Source organism: Dasypus novemcinctus, chromosome 8 (genome assembly GCF_030445035.2).
Source record: "Dasypus novemcinctus isolate mDasNov1 chromosome 8, mDasNov1.1.hap2, whole genome shotgun sequence".
NCBI lineage: Eukaryota > Metazoa > Chordata > Mammalia > Cingulata > Dasypodidae > Dasypus > Dasypus novemcinctus.
The window spans coordinates 126,338,179-126,356,383 of NC_080680.1; the positions used below are offsets into that span (position 1 = coordinate 126,338,179).

General features: G+C 61.4%; 2 protein-coding genes across 6 annotated transcripts in view; one reads left to right on the forward strand and one right to left on the reverse strand.

The window, feature by feature from the left end:
• REXO4 (REX4 homolog, 3'-5' exonuclease) lies at positions 1 to 13,285 on the forward strand. Its single transcript, XM_004454548.5, has 8 exons — positions 1 to 585; positions 2,243 to 2,598; positions 3,824 to 3,961; positions 4,151 to 4,344; positions 5,489 to 5,577; positions 7,175 to 7,249; positions 7,715 to 7,789; positions 8,436 to 13,285. The coding sequence occupies exons 1-8, from the start codon at positions 355 to 357 to the stop codon at positions 8,547 to 8,549; spliced, it is 1,272 nt and encodes a 423-aa protein (XP_004454605.1). The 5' UTR covers positions 1 to 354; the 3' UTR covers positions 8,550 to 13,285.
• STKLD1 (serine/threonine kinase like domain containing 1) overlaps positions 9,217 to 18,205 on the reverse strand; it is a 20,900-nt gene continuing 11,911 nt past the window's right edge. For 3 of the 5 annotated variants that reach the window (XM_058302669.2, XM_058302672.2, XM_058302673.2), the window contains exons 12-18: positions 17,345 to 17,461; positions 16,577 to 16,717; positions 15,672 to 15,800; positions 15,017 to 15,145; positions 14,796 to 14,924; positions 9,985 to 10,524; positions 9,217 to 9,866 (exon numbers count right to left, since the gene is read on the reverse strand). In XM_058302669.2, coding sequence (XP_058158652.1) covers positions 9,217 to 9,866; positions 9,985 to 10,524; positions 14,796 to 14,924; positions 15,017 to 15,145; positions 15,672 to 15,800; positions 16,577 to 16,717; positions 17,345 to 17,461 — 1,835 coding nt within the window. The remainder of the gene's footprint in view (positions 9,867 to 9,984; positions 10,525 to 14,795; positions 14,925 to 15,016; positions 15,146 to 15,671; positions 15,801 to 16,576; positions 16,718 to 17,344; positions 17,462 to 18,205) is intronic. The other 2 variants (XM_058302674.2, XM_058302671.2) reach the window with 2 other exon arrangements.

The window sequence follows — 18,205 nt, forward strand, 5'->3', positions numbered from 1 at the left end:
CCACTTCCGGAGACTGGAACGCGCAAGCGCGGGGCGGAGGGATGCGTGCGGAGAACTTCCGGGATTGCTTCTGGGGTCCGCAGACGTTTCTTTCCCGGTGACATCCGGGCTGGCCTGGCATGATCTTGTTCTCGGCGGGGGCTGGCGGGCTCCGGGGCCGACTCTGCTGAGGCAAGGGACGCGTCGCGGCCGGGGACCAGAGAGGGGATACGCGTTGAATGAGCACGGCCACCCGGGTGGGCGCGGGGGTGCGAGCCTTCGGGGAAAGGGGAGCGCGGGGGTCTCCTGGTTGCCGCGAGCGGAAGCACTGGACACCACGCGTGTCAGGCGCTAGAGACCTTAGGTGGTGCGCGGATGGCGAAGGCGAAGGCGAAGGCCTTGACTTCCAAGCGCGCCCCCAGCAGCCCCGTGGCAAAGCCAGAGCGTGTCAAGAGGCTAAATAGAAAGAAAGACAAGAAGAAAAAATTCTGGCAAAATAAAGCCCAAGAAGTCACCAAGAAACCGGAAAACGATGCCAGAGTTGTCGCAGTGCGACCTCCAAAGGCACCAGAAGACTTTTCTCAAAATTGGAAGGCGCTGCAAGAGGTAGGACTTGAGCGCGTCCTGTGGGGCCAAGGGCCTGGGAACCACGCAGCTCATTCCCCTAGGCTTTCTGTCTGGTCACAAAAAGAACAAAGAACACACAAAAAAGAGGGATCTGTGAAGGCAGATTTCATAAAAAGCTTTATAAACAGAGCCGTTCGCAGGGGTAGGAGGGAGGGGCTTTGAGAGCAAGCAAATAGAACAGTGGTCCAGATAGAGGATTCTAGCAGTTAGATAGTAATTGCTAATGACTGCTCTTGTTTATCCCCATTTACTGAGCTCTAAAAATGTGCAGGCACTGTGGTATGTCATTTCTATATGTCTTTCATTTAATCCCCATAGCAAACTGAGAAATGTGCTTTTATTGTCTCATTTACAGATGAGGAAATGGTTCCAGAAAGGTTACACTGATAGTCCGCAGTTGCAACTTGAAATGGCAGAAGTGAGACTCAAACACAGGCAGGCTGACCTGGAGTCCAGGCTCATGTCATTGTTGAACCTACTCCTTTCTCGGCCATGGAGACGCTGCCAGACCCTGTTCCATGTGCCTCACTCCTAAATTCTCACTATGTTCCTCTGAGTTAGTTTCTGTTGCTATCCATTTTCTGCACTGGGGCACAGAGAGCTTTTAGGAACTTGGCCCAAGACCACACAGCCAGTAAGCGATGGAACTGGGATGCAGATTCATACATTGTGGCACGGGTTTGTGCTCTCTGCCACTACACTGTGTTGGCCTTCAGAGTCTCTACAGTTTTCTGGAATCTGCTATGGCGACTCTTAGTGAGAGAGAAAACGGAGGACCTGCTGGGTCTCCTGACACTCTGCGTGGTCTCCGAAGGCAGTGATTCCTAATAATTTTCTTGTCTGTTCCAACCCTGAGGTTCTGCATAATTTCTTGAGCACTCACTACAATACTATCTCTCCCAAGAAAGTAACTGAGAATCGAGTGCATGAAAGGGATGTGTACTCGAGGGGAATCTTGAATTTCTCATGAAAGACCATAAGGCTTTAAGTTCTTTAAGCATTATGGGAACAGTGAGTGGGAATGTTCTTTAAACACTATGGGAACAGGTCAGCACAGGGAGGAGGCTGGGCTCAGACTTCAGAGATTCCCTCCTGGGATGAGGCGGCTGCGGCTGCGGGGGTGCCTCAGCCATCTCCAGTTTGACAAAAGCTCCTCCCTCCCGAGACCCTCTCAACAACAAAGAGCAAACCAGAACTCTTGTAAAACAAGTGGTTTCTGCATGCCAGGATAGTGACCTAACCCAGAAAAAAATAACTTGCAGTGAGTGAAATACACTTTTTAAAAATGGAAACAGGTTGCTTATCATTTCTGCAGGGTCCAAGGGAAGCAGCCTGTGGTGTCTTGTCAGTGGCAGGTCCTTCAGGGCAGAGTGTTCGTTTAAAGGAGGGAGCAAGTATCAGATGATGCATGGCAGTGGGATAAGCACAGAGACTGCATTTCACCACAGGTGCCTTGTGGATAGGAATGAAAAGGGCTTTCCCATATATTCAAAAATGTTTTTCAGTGACGGTAGGGAGCTTACATAGATGTAATTTGTCTGTGTGTTTATGTAGATGCACACATAGGATTTTTTAAAACTTCTCTGCTTACATTCCAAATTGAAGTGTGGTGTTTGTTTTATTTTGGGTCCTTCAGCTACTGAAACAAAAACCACAGACCCCAGAAGAGCCTCCTGTTATCTCTCAGGTGGGCTTCAAAAAGCAGCCCCAAATTAACCGGCAAAACAGAAAAGAAGTCTCAGGTAAAGCAAACGGAGAGGAGATGCAGCCAAGGCCGGCGGCAAAACCAGACCGAGGGGCCCAGAAGGGCTTGGCGGCTTCGGGAGCTCCGACAGACGGGAAGGTGCTGGCACTTCCCGCCAAGGCCAGCAGAGCAGAGCACGGTGAGGACGGAGCCAGGAAGAGGGCAAGCGGAGCCACGTCACTGAAGCGAGGGGACACCCAGAACAAGAAGCGGAAAGCCGGCGCCCCAGCTCCCCTCCCGCCCACCGAGTAAGCCTTTGCTGTTTCTTCCCTGGGTGGTGGCGGTGGTGACAGGCCCATGGGCTCCTCTGCAGCCAGCATGGCCCCCTCAGGCCGTGGCCAGGCCCCCGTCAGACCTCAACCGGAGAACAGTCCTGAGGACATAGCTGCCTGCGGGCGGCTGCCCCTGCTGTCTGCCGTCACCTGACCCTCACCTGTTCCTCACTTGCTCATTCTTTCCTGTTGTTTGTTTTCCCCTGGAAGGTGGGCATCTGGAGAGCGGGGCTGTCTCGTGTTCGGCCCTGTGTCTTCGGGGTCTAGAACAGAGCGCAGCGCTGAGTGGGCCCAGTAGAGCTCTGTGGGCTGCATGATCGACTGGGAGGCCTGAGGCGGACACCTGCTCCTGCATCGTCGTTTGGCTGGTTTAGTGAAGGAGGCCCCCGCGCTCAGCGCAGCCATCCGCCGGCAGCGTGGAGAGGCAGGGTGGGCGTGAGGCGCTGCTCCCGTGCGATGGCTCCTCACGCGCGGGGCCTGGGAGTTGGTGGCGTCTCAGCCGGGCAGTGACGTGTTCGTAGGTCAGAGACCAGCTCCGTGTCACCTGGGTATGCAGGCTGCGGTGGCTGACGGTCGAGGGGATGGCCCATTTGCATCTCCTGGGTGCTGCCGTCTGGATGTCAGCCACCCACGGGGCGCAGCAGGAGGGCCACATCCCTGGAGTGGACTCGGGGAGAGCTTTTCTGGGGGAATGGCATTTCAGCTGAGCCCAGAAGACAGAGTTCAGGTGTCAGATGCTTCTGTTCCCGCGTGGCACCCGAGTCTGGAGGCTCGACGCGGAGTCCCCCGCTGTTGTGCCTTGGCGGGTTCTATGCTTTCCATTTGATGGTCTGTGTTTATCTGCATTTCCTTGATGTTTGAGGATGAACATATTACCTTGGTGATTGCAGGGGAAACCTTAGCAGCCATTGTACCTGGCGGGGGGTGTCACACATTTCTATGTTATTCTTTGTGTTTGTCCGCATTTCTAGGGTTTTTTGTAATGAAACTATTGCTTTTCTAATTAAAAAGAGCAGTACTTGCGTGATGAGAGGAAAGTGCCAGAGTGATCCAAAGAGCAGGAGCGACTGGGCAGCGGCCCTGCCACTCAGACCCCGGGCATGGGAAGAGCAGACCCCACGCCGTGGCCCCCACGGACGTGTGCAGCCTGTCGGCCCCCACGGGCCCACTGTGACCAGCATGTCCTTGTCCTTGCCTTTAGAGAAGACATCTGGTTCGATGATGTTGATCCAGAGGACATCGAAGCGGCCATCGGCCCCGAGGCAGCCAAAATAGCAAGAAGGAAGCTGGGTCAGAGTGACAGCAGCGTCACCCTGGTGAAAGAGCAGGCCTTCGGCGGGTGCGTGGGCCGGGGGCAGCCCTGGGCTTCACGGTGGGGGACTGTCCCCTCCCCAGCATCCTGCTCAGCCATAACGCGTGCGCTCCCGCGCTGATGAGCCGTGACGGGCAGAGGACGTCTCTGCGCCGGCGCGCTCGCCTGTGCGCCCCCGCAGTGTCCAGTAAACTGTGGCCTCTGGTTCCCCCACAGCCTGACAAAAGCCTTGGCCCTGGACTGTGAGATGGTGGGCGTGGGCCCCAAGGGGGAAGAGAGCGTCGTGGCCCGCGTGTCCCTGGTGAACCAGTTTGGGAAGCGAGTTTACGACAAGTACGTCAAGCCGCCGGAGCCAGTGACTGACTACAGGACGGCGGTCAGCGGGATCCGGCCGGAGAACCTCCAGCAGGGTACGGCATTCCCAGCCAGGCGGCGTGAAAAGGGCACTGAAACCGCTTGCCCTTCCTCCCTTGAGTCCCTTTCTCTGTTCCAGAATGTTCACCGTAGCCCGAGCCTCCCACGTCTTCCCTCCCCCGAGGGTGGGACATGGGGTGGGGCTGGGACAGGCTGTGGGGTCTGGCAGCCCGGCCCTCGTGAGGACTCTGGCTTTTCCCGTGCGCGCCAGCTGGCGGGGCCTGAGGGTGGAGGCCGGAGGAAAGGAGCTGCGGGGACTCGGGGCGGCCGGGGGCAGGAGAGCGGGACCCGGAGAGATCCTGGGGAGACTTCGGGGGCCAAGGCCACTTGTCCGGGCCATGTCCCCTCTCCCCTGTGCCCCTTGGTATTGTGTTCTTTCTCCGCCTTTTTTTTGTTCTGTTTTTCAATCTTGCTTTACCTGGCGCCCTCAGCATTGTGCGGTCCCAGGCCCAGATTCCTGGCCGGAGGCTCTGCCTGACCCTTCCTCCTTGGGGCAGAGGCCACCCTTGGCCCAGTCAGCCTCGGCCCGGTGGGCAGAGGTGTGGGGCGCAGGTTGGGTTGGCCCAGAGGGCGTCTACTCAGAAAGCAGGCAGGTGGCTGCCTCCTGAGCCGGGGGTCTCCGGGCGTCTGGGCAGTGCTTCTCGCTCCATCCGTGCCCAGGACTGGCGTGGTTTTTTACTTACAACCAGAGAGACAAACACAAGCCCGGTTTCGCCACTAGATCCGGCAGAGCTGCCCTGCTGGTGGCGGGGTTCTCCGTGCCCGCTTGCAGCCTGTCTCCTCCCCTCGTGGCCGCGCCAGGCACTTTGTGGCCCTGGCTGGCTGGGGGGTCTGGAGCACCCTCCTCACCCACGGCTGCTGCTCCTTCCATCTGGATGAGAACAGAGTGGATGCCCTGTGAGGGGCCCCTGGAAGCCCCGCAAGGGCCGCCCGGCCCTTCTCCCCGCGTGTGTGCTGCGTGGCAGCCTCAGGCCGCCCGCGGTCTGGGCGTTGCAGGGCGTAGGCAGCTCCGCCACCTGGGACCTGCTTTGTGCGCGCAGGGACCTCAGCCGCCCAGGCTCCCGCCCAGGTGGGAAGGGGTGTGCCCTCGCTGGCTGCGCTATACGTGGCTGAAAAGTCCTTCTTTGATCTGATTTTCAGGAGAAGAATTTGAAGTTGTGCAGAAGGAAGTGGCAGAAATGCTGAAGGGCCGAATTCTCGTTGGACACGCGCTGCACAACGATCTGAAGGTGCTGGGCCTCGGGCCTCCTGGGAACTCCGGCTGCCGGCGCCCCCATGCACAGCGCCCGCGACTGGGGCGCCTGCCGCGTGCGCATGGCCGGGGGGCTGTTGGGAGGCGGTTTTGGAGTTCATGCCGGTGGGAGTTTCCTGGCTGGCCAAGCAAACACCACGCACTGGCTCAGCTTCAGCAGTGGAAATTCGTTTGCTTGTGGTTTTGAGACTTGGGGAAAGTCCCATTCAAGGCGTCTACGGCCACGCTTTCTTCCCGAAGGCGGTGGCCATTCGGGGCCGAGTGCCAACAGGCCGTGGTCCTCAGCCCGTCCCCGGGCCAGGCCCTGGCGGGGCTCCTGGCTGCTGCCTGCTCCTCCAGCTCTGCTGCTGCAGCTCCTTGTTCCTGGGGCTTTTCTCTCTCTCCTGTCAGGAATTATTCCATTTACAAAGGACGCCAGTAGCAAGATTAAGACCCACCCTGATTGGGCTGGGCGGCACCTAAAGGCCTTCTCACGAGGGGCCACGCCGCGGGCACCATGAGGCTCAAGAGCAGGTCTTTCTGGGGTCCGTCCAGCTTCAAACCCCCCCACACACTGGGAACGCTCTGGGCGGGCCGAGCGCCACGGGATGAAGCCGCGGCTCGGAGCTTTCAGGGGGCTCGCGGAGGGTCAGCCCAGCAGAGTGGGAGCAAGCCGAGCCCCGCGGCCGGCCCCGCCCCACAGCACCCACTCCTGCAGGCCAAGCCGGCTCGCTGCTCTCCAGCTCTCACCCAGCCGGGGGCGACTGGGTGCTGCTCCGAGGTCCAGTGCCCCTACCTGGAGCGTTTCCTGTGGCACCTGGCTTTCCAGGGCACAGTTCATCTCCCTCGTCACCCGACAGCTGGCGTTGCCTGGGAGGTGTGTGGCTGGTGGCTACCTCTTCATGCCTTGAGCCTCAGCTCCTTTTGGGGTCTCTGCTGTGGGCAGAATTGCCCACCTGTTCTGATTGGAGCCCCTCGGGCAGGCAGAATGGGAGACTGGCCTTCAGGGTGCCGTGGCAGCAGTCAGTGTTCCCTGGAGCACTGGAGTCCACAGAGATGCTTCAGGGGCCTCTAAATGATGACTCTAATCTCTTTTTAAAATACATTATTAACTGTTAAGAGCTAATACAGGGACGCAGGTGTAGCTCAGTGGGTGAGCACTTCCTTCCCATGTACGAGGTCTGGGGTTCAATCCCTGGTGCCTCCTAAAGTAAAGGAAGAGAAAGTAGCCTGCACGCTCAGGAGTGCTGAGCCACCGTGGCAGCACCTCAGAGGCGCTGCCCCCTCCCTCGGCCTCCCCCGACTCTGGCTCTGTCCAGAAACCTGTGCAGACTTTGACTCTGGAGCGTTCCTCGTCAGGCCTCTGGAGACGACCCTGAGAGTGCAGGATGAGCTGTTAAAAACGCCGCCCTGCGTGGATCACGCTAGAGCAGAACAGGAGCGGGCCGTGGCTGGCCCGTGGCTGGCCGTCAGTCTCCTGCCCCCGGCCCGTTTTATCTTTATCAACGTGGTTGTCAGCTTTCACCCTAAGTGGGTGAGGAATTCAAATCCCTCTAAGATGTCACAGTCACTGTCTCTGTATTTTTTTCTTCTAGGTTCTGTTTCTTGATCACCCAAAAAAGAAGATTCGGGACACGCAGAAGTATAAGCCTTTCAAGAAACAAGTGAAGGTGCTTAGATGTGCCTGGGCTGTGGCACTTGGTTTTGTCAGTTCCCTGGCCGTGGTTCTGGTAGCCGGGAGCTGATGCGTTGGTTAGAAGGGTTTTGTTTCTGTGTTTCCTTCTAACCTTTCAAACTAAAAAGACCCTTAGAAGGCAGGGTGGATTTCTGCTCATTTCGAGCCTGAGGATTAGTGGAACTGAGGGCAGGTGGCTTCCAGCCTCTGCACCCCCGTGCGGCGTGGCCGAGCAAGGGCTGGCGGCCCCCTCGGCCCCGGGACAGCACAGTGGCTGGGGGTGGAGGGTGGAGCCGCAGGCGCCTTCCCTGCTGATGCGGCCGCTGCCGCCACATGTGCCGGGCGTTTCCGTGAAGGGGTCTGCAGCTCAGCTCAGCGCTAGGCTCTTCCAGGAGCCAGTGCCCCCCGCCAGCCCGAGCGCAAGCGGCCACCCCACAGCACCGCCCCTCTCCCTTGGCAGAGCGGAAGGCCGTCCCTGAAGCTGCTTTCGGAGAAGATCCTGGGGATCAGGGTGCAGCAGTCGGAGCATTGCTCAGTAAGTTCGTCCTCAGGTGACGGCTCCGGGGCTTGGGGCCGGCGGGGATCTCATGGCGGCAGCGCATCACCTGACTGCACACAGGTGTGGCTGGAGGGTCTGGGGCCTTGGCCCCTGTTTTTCTTTTGGAGGCCGCCGATGTCTGGAAAAGGAAATGGTCAACAGGGCTTCCCGCACGTTGGCAAGCCGTGACACAACCACCGCCGTGTCATAATGACTCGGTGGCAAGTCCCCAGTCCCCATCGAAGGCCCCCGGCGGCCCAGGCGCTTTGGCCCGGGGCGCGGCAGAGGCCCTGGTGCCAGGCAGGCCGCGCTTCCCTGGCGCACAGCCCCGCCGCGGCACGGTGGGCAGGAAGCCCGTCTGTGGGCTGGGGTGGCGCAGCACCGGCTTGGCGCCCCCATGGTCGGCGCTCGGTGGGCGGTGTGCGGGGAGCTTCTGGGCGCCCCGTGCCCTCTTGTGCGGGTTCCCGTCCCTCCAGCGAGGGGGCGTGCCCGAGGCCGAGCTGCTGCGGGGGTCGAACGGCTGCTCCTCCCTGCGGCTGCGGCGTCTCGCGGGCAGGGGCCGCGTCTGCTCGTCCGCGCGTCCGTGTGCGTGTGGCATGCTTTGCCAGCTGCGGGGACGGTCACCGGGGTGTTGTGTGTCTAGATTCAGGACGCCCAGGCAGCGATGAGACTCTACGTGATGGTGAAGAAGGAGTGGGAGAGCGCCGCCCGAGACCCGGACCCGGCAGCAGCCGCGCCAGGCGGGGGCAGTGCGTGACCGGTGCCCCCACTCGTTCCCGGACAGCAGCGCCAAGCCGCAGGTGCATGGTGTCTCCCTGAGAGGTGCCCCTCGTGAAGCAGCCTCGCAGTCATCGGAGACCTGGCCTCGCTGGCCCGAGCATGTTGGTGCCGCCCTGGGCACAGCCAGGAGGAGGGCGGCCGGGGCGGGCCAGGCAGCCTTGCTGCGCGCTGGGGCGCGGGCCGGCAGCGAGGGCGAGGAGCAGCAGGGCGGCCTGCAGAGCGGCCGCGGCCCCGAGGCTTCCGTGGGCGGTGCCCCCGTCCAAGGGCAGAAGGCGCCCGCGGGCTTCGGCGCCTGCCTCTCCCGGGCTCCCTTTCTTCTCCACTGCTGTGGGCAAGGTGAGGCGCTCACCCCAACCTGAAGGACCCCAGCACCTGAAGGACCCCAGCGCAGGGGCTGTGGGGAGCCACCAGCCTGCCCAGGAGGCTCCCCGTCTCCCCCAGGGACTGGGAAAGGGACTTCGTGAAGACAGCTGTTCTTCTACCACCAACTGAAACGCCCCCTGCTCTGAGCCGACCTGTGCTTGGCAGGTCAGCGCCTGGCCAGGGCGCCGCAGTGAGAAGGCGGAGGCCCGGGGACGCTTATTCCCAGAGTGGGCGCCTCGCCCCGTCTCGGGGACACACGCCCCTCGGGGAGGCCGAGCGCTTCACCAGCCATGGGCGGCCGGCCAGTGGGGCGGCTGGGACACACCTTCTGAACGCTGACACCGGGCAGCCCCCGCCCTCGCCCGCTGGCGGCCGGGAACGAAGCCAGAGGCGATGCCGAGCCGGGGGACCGCCCTGTGGAGGGCCGTCCCGGTGCCATGTGGAATAAACGGAGGTGCTGCTTTTAAGGTGGGGCCCACAGCCTGAGGCTCGACCGTGCCCTGCTGTCCGGGAGGCCCACACAGCCCTGCACCCCTCGGGGACCTGACGTCCGTGGGAAGACTGGGGACCCAGAGCCCCTGGGCCGGCCATGTCCTTCCTCTCCTGCCCCAGGGACCAGCTTGGGCACCAGGAACAAGCAGAGGCTTCTTTATTGGTGACCCTGGGGGGCGTGGGGTACACCCGCTGGTCCGGGGGCAGCCCCCTGCCCCCCGCCTCCCGCTGAGCAGCTGGCTTTCCCCTGCCGCGGGCATGGTGGCGGTGGTCCCAGGAGCGGGGGGCTCAGCGCCTCTTCTTCCCCGGCTGCAGGGGCTGTGGGTGTGCCCCCTTCGTCCCTGCCATCCACGCAAGGCAGCTGGCCGCCCTGGGGGGCACTGGCCGGCAGAGCCTCCTCCAGCCTCTGGAGCACCTTCTTCACGTAGGAAACCAGCTCCTGGGGAAAGCCCGCAGGGCGGGGGACGTCGCCATCAGGAGCCGCACGCGCAGACGTCACCGTAGCTCCCAGGCCTGGAGGAGCACGCGTGCCCGCCGGGGCCCCCCGCAGCACTCACCAGGCTGGAGGTGAAGCGCCCCCTGATCTCCTGGGCCAGGGGCTTGATGTCGTTGGACAGGAGCTCGGGCAGGATCTCCGCTGTCGGCAGAGCAGGAGGCTGCGGGAGGCCAGCACCCCCACCCCAGTGCGGGCAGAACCCCGGGCCTTCTGGGAAGGGGACCTGGGGCCCGCGGGCGGCAGGCGTTTCTGAGACAGCTCAGTGGGCGAGTGCAACAGGCTGGGGGCCTGGGTTCCATGCACCACCCTTGGGGGACAGGGCCTGGCACACGGTGGGCCCTTGAGGGCCAGCATGGGGTCGAGGCTGCCCTGGGGGCTCCTGCCAGCCGAGCAGAGACCCCTGCCCTCTGGGTGGGCGTCATCGCCCAGGCGTGCCACGGCGCGAGGCAGTGCCCGGACTCACTGTAGGAGCCCAGGTGGGCCAGCAGCAGGCAGATGTTCTCCACCACCTCGGGGTCGTCCCGGTGCAGCCGGTAGGTCTCGTGCAGCAGCTCCAGCCTGCCGCTGCCCTCCTGCACCACGACCAGGAAGGCCGCCAGCTCTGGGGGAGGGGCAGGGGCAGGCTCAGGGGGGCCCCCCCCCCGCCCTTCCAGGCTGCCCCTTCCAGCTCCTCGGGCTGAGCCTCCGCATCCTCCTGGGAAACAGGGAAGCCCTCAACGCTGGGCATAGCAGGCCACCCCGAGACTGGGCTGTCCCCACCCACTGTGAAAACCAAACATGACCTGCCGGCCTGTCCCCCCACCCCTGCTCCAGGCAGCTGCAAGCCTGCTCCTGCTGGAGGAGGGGGTGAACCAGAGCACCACAGGAAGCTCCAGAACCAGCCCGGAGCTGTGGGGGCAGGGGCAGGGGCCTGGCTGCTGGGGAGATGCCCACGGGTGCCCCCCGCTGGGGGCCCCTGGGGTGGGGGGCAGGGGCAGCTCTAGGCAGCTTTTCAGGCTGGGCACCACCGTGGCTTCCCGAGCATGGGCTGTGCTTCCAGCTGCCCCGAGTGCTCTGGAGACATTACCTGGCCAGTTCCTGGGAACTGAGGAGGAAACTAAGGCTCAAGGGTATTAAACAACATGAATGCCCCCAGCGGATGAGTGGCAAAGCTGTGAGTCTCACCCGGACCCTCAGGGCCTCGGCCTCCCCTCACAGAAGCCTCCCCTCGAGGCAGCGGGCCTGCTGACCCTGGCAGAGGGAAGGCTTCCCAACGCGCTGCAGCACCTCCCACAGCTAAGGGTTGCCCCGCCCACCTCAGGCCCGCCCAGCCTGCCCACCCCGGAACCCTGGGCTGGGATCTGCCGTCCCCCGCACAAGGTGCATGGCCCTGGGCTGCTGAGCGCTGGGGTGTGGGGCTGCAAGGGATGGGACAAGACGGGACCCAGGAGCCCCCAGTCAGCTTGGGAAGCCCAAGAGACTCAGGAGACAAGTTGGCATGTGCCAGATTGGACAAGGTGGCACAGAGACGGTCAGCTGGGAACAGGCCTTGCCCCCAATGTGCTGAACAAGGCTGTGCAGTGCCGAGGGTGGCCGTGGACTGGGCAGGAGTCTGCCTGCCACACATACCAGCTTGCAGCCCTGGGCCATCTCTAGGCTTTGAGTGTCCTCTGAGGTTAAGAGTTCTATGAGTGGGGGCATGGTTGGGGTGTGCTTGGCATGGGACGTGGCAGTTAGAATTTAGCATAAGATGGTGTGGCAGTTTGAGATTATTTTATGAATCCCCAAAAGAGAAAGATTATGTTTGTAAACTATTCATCTGGGTGTGACACCATTTGCAATACATTCAGCTGTGGGCCTTTGATTAGCTTACTTGATAAGATCACTTCAGGGCTTTTCCTTGGGCTACTCACTAAGGCATAAACTCTGGTTGGGTCTCCACCCCCTTGCTGGGTCTAATATAAACAAAACACAATAACTGAAAGAATATTGAATTCCCATCCTGGGGGCTCATGCTCCATTCTCTAATAGAGTGGCAAGAATCCCCTGAGTATATGGTCAGTGCCTAGCAAAGGAGGAGAGGCCAGTTATGGCAGGCCCTTGATATTGATGGTTGTACTAAGAACTTTTTCTTGTGAACCTAAAACAGCCTAGTACTATAGGGTGCCTAAGAGTTACCTCCGAAAGCCTCCTTATTCAAATGCAGCATCTCTCTAAGCAAAACTCAGCATATAATCGCACTTCCTTACCCCCACCCCCACCGCAGGCATAGGACATGGTTCCCAGAGATGAGCCTCCCTGGCACCAAGGGATTATTATTACCAGGTGCCAACTGGCAATGCATTTGGAAAAAGACCTTGACCAGAGGAGAAAATATTAAATACAAAAGTATTTACAGCTAAGAGATTTTAAAATGAATCAGGAGGTCATTCCAGAGGTTATGCTTATGTATCTCTCAGCAGGATCTCATTGTCACAGTAAACAGTGCCTCAAACAGCTGGGCTCCTAAAGGCTCTAGAGACATCTAGAGCTATAGGCAGGGCAGACAAGCTCAGGAATTTGGTATCCTGTCAGTGGGCCTTGCTTTGGAATATATGCTCCCCAAGGCAACACTCATCTATAATTTCCCTACACGTGGCTCTTCTGCCCTTTTATTTCAACCTATAATTAGCACTATACTTGTTAAATATATGTCCAGTGACTTAAATCTTCAGTCTGTTCATCTGCCAGTTGAGCCCTGAATCTCAGCAGAGTTGCTACACCCACTCTTCATTGGACTCTCCCAGGACAACAAAAAGATGATGATGGACAATGCCATCCCCAAAAAACAGTACAATTGTAAGCAGGACAGTTCCATGCATCTGCTGCATGGGATCTAAGCGCCCTCTACATCAGAAACAGAGAGGGCATCCCCATCCCCAATCCCTCAAGATTGAGGAATGAACAAATGTAAGGGGGAAATGCAACTATGGGCCGAAGAAGACAGTATTATTCTAGTAATGGAAGAACTTGTGTTGCTGATAGGAAGGCAGTGGCCACCAGAGGTTCTGAGGTGGAAAGAGGGAAGAATACATGAAACATGGGACATTTTTGGGGCTGGGAATGACCTGCATGACATTGCAATGACAGATACAGTCCATTATATGTTTTGTCAAAACCCATAAAATTGTGCGAGGCAAAGTGTAAACTATAATGTAAACTCTAGTTCATGGTTAGTAGCAGTGCTTCAGTATGTGCTCATCACTTGTAACAAATGTACAACACTTAATCAAAGCTCTCAGTAAGGGAAGGTGTAGGGGTGTGTATGGGACTCGCCTATGTGTTTGCTGTAACATTTACGTAATTTAAAGCTTACTTACAAATAAAGAGGTTTTTAAAAAGCTGATTGTAGCAGTTTGATATTGATGAATTCCAAAAAGAAATATTCGATAATGTTTGTAAACTTCTTTTCCTTTGGGCATATGAGATTATATTGGATTTAGAGGTTTACTTAATTGAGTAATCAAGTAAACCTCTTGTGTCATTAGGGCGTTGCGTTCCCACCCCTTGGTGGGTGCGGACTCGTAGATAAAAGGCAGCGAAAGACAGAGGGTTGGGAAGCGGCTGTGGCTCAATCAGTTGGGCTCCGGTCTACCATAAGGGAGACCCTGAGATTGTGTCCCAGGGCCTCCTTGTGAAGGCAGGCTGGCCTGTGCACCACAGGGAGCTGACGGCCCGTGCGCCGGGAGAGCTGGCGCAGCAAGATGACGCAACAAAGGGAGACAAGCAGATGTGGGGGGAGGAATGTGCAGTGAGAGGACACAGAGAAGAGACAGCAAAGAATGGGATAAGCTGCAAGGAGGGGAATAAGTAAGTAAATAAAATCTTAAAAAAAAAAAAAGGTTTTTGATGTTGGAGTTTGATGCTGAAGCCTTAAGCTGGAGCCCCAGGAAGTCAGCTCACAGAGGAAACAGAAGCCAGCCCCAGGAAGAGGAACTCTGAGCCCAGGAAGAAGCACGCCCTGGGAAGAGGAACCCAGGAAGCCTGAGCCCTCGCAGGCGTTGGCAGCCATCTTGCCCCAACACGTGGAAATAGACTTTGGTGAGGGAAGTAACTTATGCTTTATGGCCTGGTATCTGTAAGTTCCTACCCCAAATAAAGACCCTTTGTAAAGCCAACCAATTTCTGGTATTTTGCATCAGCACCCTTTTGGCTAATACACCAAGTTTTAAAAGTTAAGAAAACAAAAACAAAACAATGGGACAGAGGAAGAGAGAGCTCTTGTCATATTGATCCCCCATGGGACAGAAAAGAGAAGGTTCAAACAGCTGAGGACCTGGGGAGACACGAGCCTTCGAGCCTTCGCCTGATAGCTCACAGCTGAAATTGGGAGCGGAGCAGGAGAGCCGAGCCTGATACAGGAGGCCCTGAGAGACAAGCCCTGTGCCAGCTGCAGCTGGAATCAGAAGGACCGCGAAGCAGCTGAGCCTCTGAGAGGATGCCCACGGGCGAGGAGAGCCCTGGCAGAAGTCGCCCCCGTCTTGCTTCAACCATGGCAGCTGACTTTGGTGAGAAAGCACCTCTTATGGGGCCTTGGGCTGGACTTTTCACAGCCTCACAACTGTATGCTTTTACCCCAGATAAGCTCCCTTTACCAAAGCCAACAGATCCTTGGTACTTTGCACGGGCAGCCCTTTGGCAAACTAACAGAGATGATGGCATCTGGCTGAGGGAGGGACCTTGGAGACAACTCTGTGGCTTAAGCCCCGCAGCTGCTTCAGTAAGCGAAGGTCTAGCTGTGTGATGGAAAATGCCTCCCTGATGTGACTTAGAGCACGTAGTGACGGCTTGTGGCTCCTCTCCGCCCTTCGGACTCCGCGGCGTGGCGTGCATGCGCCGGTGGCCCCCATTCACCTGACTCCTTGGCGAGGCTGGCCAGCCCCCGGTAGGCGTTGCTCACCAGGAGGACCCTGTCCTGGCACAGCCGGATGCTGTGGAGCAGCAGCCCCACCACGTGCTCCAGCTGGTGCTCCTTGATGCAGCCTGCGGGGTAGCACGACCCAGTTGCCTCACAGCTGCCGTGGGCTGGCACAGCCCCGCGCCCACCCCACCCACGGAGGCCCCGTTCCACCCACCCTGCAGGGACAGCAGCCAGAAGACGGCACAGCCGGCCTCAGCCATCTCCACATCCGTGGGGTAGGCGGCCAGCACCTGGACGAGGAGGTCCGGTACCTTCTCCAGGGGGGTCTTGTCCACTATGACAGCTGGAGCCAGGGGCCAAGCGGGCACGGTGAGCCTACAGGGCCTGCTGTGTACCCTTCTCCACCTCCCACCAGGACAGGCAGCTCCTCGGGGATGCCCCCAGCAGCCTGGGCACTCGGGCACCCTGGGCATCAGCAAGGCTCCCCTGCCGGCCCCGGGCCCACCTTGCCCTGGGCCAGAGCAGCATCCAGGGCGCTGGAGAGCCAGGACGGGGCCTGGAAGCCTCGGTTCTGAACCAAAACTCAGGATGCAATGTCTAGCCTAAAGGCTGGCTCTGAGGCCGGGGGGCCAGGGCGTGTAGAGGCCGGAGCTTTCCCGGGGCAGGGGGCGCTGGGTGCCCGTACGGGGTCCACCCGAGCAGGGGCAGGATCCCAGCCTGAGCCAGGCGGCCGCCGCTCCCTCCCACCCCCTGCTGCTTTATGAGGGTCTGGAAGGTCCCTGCACTGAAGCATCTCAGGGCTGGGCATGGGGGCCCCAAGAGGTGGGGGGTGGCTGGGAGTGCCTGCCCCGGGCCGGGAGGGCCCTCACCGTCCACCAGCAGGGCCCACAGCAGGCCCAGGCTGCTGAGGCACACGTCCCTGTGCTCGCGGGCGCTGCGCAGGTGTTCCAGGATGTGCTCCAACAGCCCCACTTTCTGCAGCTCCTCCGCTGCCGATTCTGGGGAGCAGGCCCAGGTTGAGGCCCCCCGAGGCCCCCCTCCAGGAGCGCCCCCTGCTCTGCGCCCCTTCCCGCCGCAGTCCCGTTCCTCCAGCAGCCCTGGGGGGCCTGTGCTGGGCCCCGGAACCAAAGACTCGAGGGGTCTGTCCGCCTCCTGGGCCCCTTCCCAGCCTCCCGCCCCGGCTGGGCTGACGCAGGTGCGGCGGCGGGCCCGCCCCGGCAGGTGCCGCTGGGCGGTTTCGCGGCGGGTCTAGTTCACACCCCTCGGCCTCGTCCCGATCAGCAGCCCCCCTCCATGCCCCAAGGCCAGCCCGGACTTCAGGGTTTCCCGGGGTCCTCTGGGGAGAACGCGGCGGTGGGAGGGCCTGGTGGAGCAAGGCGCGTGGCAGCACCCCGGCCCCGTGGGGGGGGCCCTGCGCGATGGCTCCTCCTCCCGCCGTCCCCTCCCTGGCCAGGCCCCGGGAACCCAGCGCACTCCGCGGGCAGGGACGAGCCCGCGCCGGGTCATGCACCTCCCGGGAGGTGCCACGAGGGCTCGCGCGCCGAATGGGCGTCCTGCGGGAGGCCCGAGCCCGGGACGTGTGCGGGGGGCCAAGGGGCTGTCGCAGCAGAACCTTGCCCCAGGAGGGGAGCGGGAGGACCGGCGCAGGGAGCCCCTCCTGCAGTCGGGGCTCAGGAAGGGGCCCGGTCCTGACGCCTCCGAGCACCCAGTCCCCGCCAGGGGCGAGCCTCGGCCCAGGGGAGGGCCCCAGGGGGCGAGTGGGGCGGCCACCCACCCTGGCCCGCGATGATGGTGAGCAGGCTGTAGACGGTGACGACCAGCTCCTCCGAGTCGGGGTGGCAGCACGTGGCGCCCAGCAGGGCGGTGAGCACGGAGCTGTCCCACGGGGCCCGGGCGTCCGGGTCGCGCACCAGCGCTGCTCGGGTCGACAGGGGACGCCTGGGTCACCCCGGCCAGGGGCGCAGGTGGGCCACGCCCCAGGCGGCCTCTCTGGGCGGCACAGCGACCCCGACTGGGGGGAAGGCCGGACCGCCCAGGAGCTCCAAGGATCTGCGGGGGCCAAGCCGCCATGCCCGTGGGGGGCTCCACATGCCTCGTGGAACACGGGCCGCGCAAGCCCAGGCTCAGAGGTGGCGACCAGCAGGGCAGAAACGTGCGGGCCTTTTCAAGCAATCCCAGGACTCCGGGGCGGGGCCACCCAGGCTGCCCTCCAAGCCCCAGTCCGCCCCTCCGACAGGGTCAGCCAGAGAAGCCCTGAGAAGTGGGCAGCTGGGACAAACGGCCAGAGAGGGAGCGCTGCCTTCTCAGGGCCACAGCCAGGGCAGGGGCGGTCCCCGGGCCTCTGGCTGCCCACCAGCCCCAGGTAGGTTTGGGTGGGCAGAGCTGGGCACGGCTGCCCAGGAGGTAGCTGGTGTGGAGGCGGGCTGGGGCCCCGGAGTAGCTGGTGTGGAGGCGGGCTGGGGCCCCGGAGTAGCTGGTGTGGAGGCGGGCTGGGGCCCCGGGCTCACCCTGCCGGGTCTAAGGGCCCCGGCCCGGCCCCTACCTTGGCCCAGGGCGCGCAGCAGCAGGGCGCAGGCGCACAGCTGCACGTCGAGGATCCTCCTGTGCTGCCTCATGATGGCCACCACCTCCTCCACCAGCTCCAGCGGCCACGGCAGACCTGGCGGGGCGGCCCGGGTGAGGGGCGGCCCGGGTGAGGGGCTGTAAGGAGCCCCGTGGGCAGGCGAGCGCCAGCCCGGGGCCTGCCCAGGGCGGCAGCTCGTCCTGCTTCCCGGGCCCTGCGAGGGGCTCCCGCCTGGTGTTACCCTCATTCTCCTGGTGAGAACACCCAGGGCAGAGCTGGAAGCAGCTGCTCCGGGCTGCTGGCAGTGCCCGACGGGCCACCTGGGGGCTCCTCCCAGCCCTGCGGTGCCAGCCGGGCGCTGTGTGTGGAAGGGCGGGGGGCAGTGGGTGGCAGCCGGGCCCGGCCCCAGCCTACCCAGTCCCACTGCTGCGTCCCTCTCCCAGCCTCGGTCTCCTCACCCGAGCAGTGCGGGTAGAAGTCCCTCCGTGGCCGGGCGGAGGTGAGAACGAGGAAGAGGAAAGCGCTGGCCTGGGAAGCTGAGGCACAGCCACCCCCTGCCAGGCCACCCGGGCATGCGGACCCCGCTGGGGGAAGGGCCGGCAGCCTCCCTCCACTTTCCCAGGAAGGCATCACCTCCTGTCCCACGGGCTCCATCCTGGACACAGCTCAGCTCCAGAAGGGGTCAGGGGGCGCAGGGAGGGAAAGATAAAGGGCCGGCGCAAGGCCTCTGCTGCCCCCAAGAGGCCGGCCCTGGCCTCTGCAGTGGCCCCAACCTCGCTGATTGCTAGTGCCCTTGGGACACGCTTCATGCACGGAGGGACGGACGGATGGACTGATGGA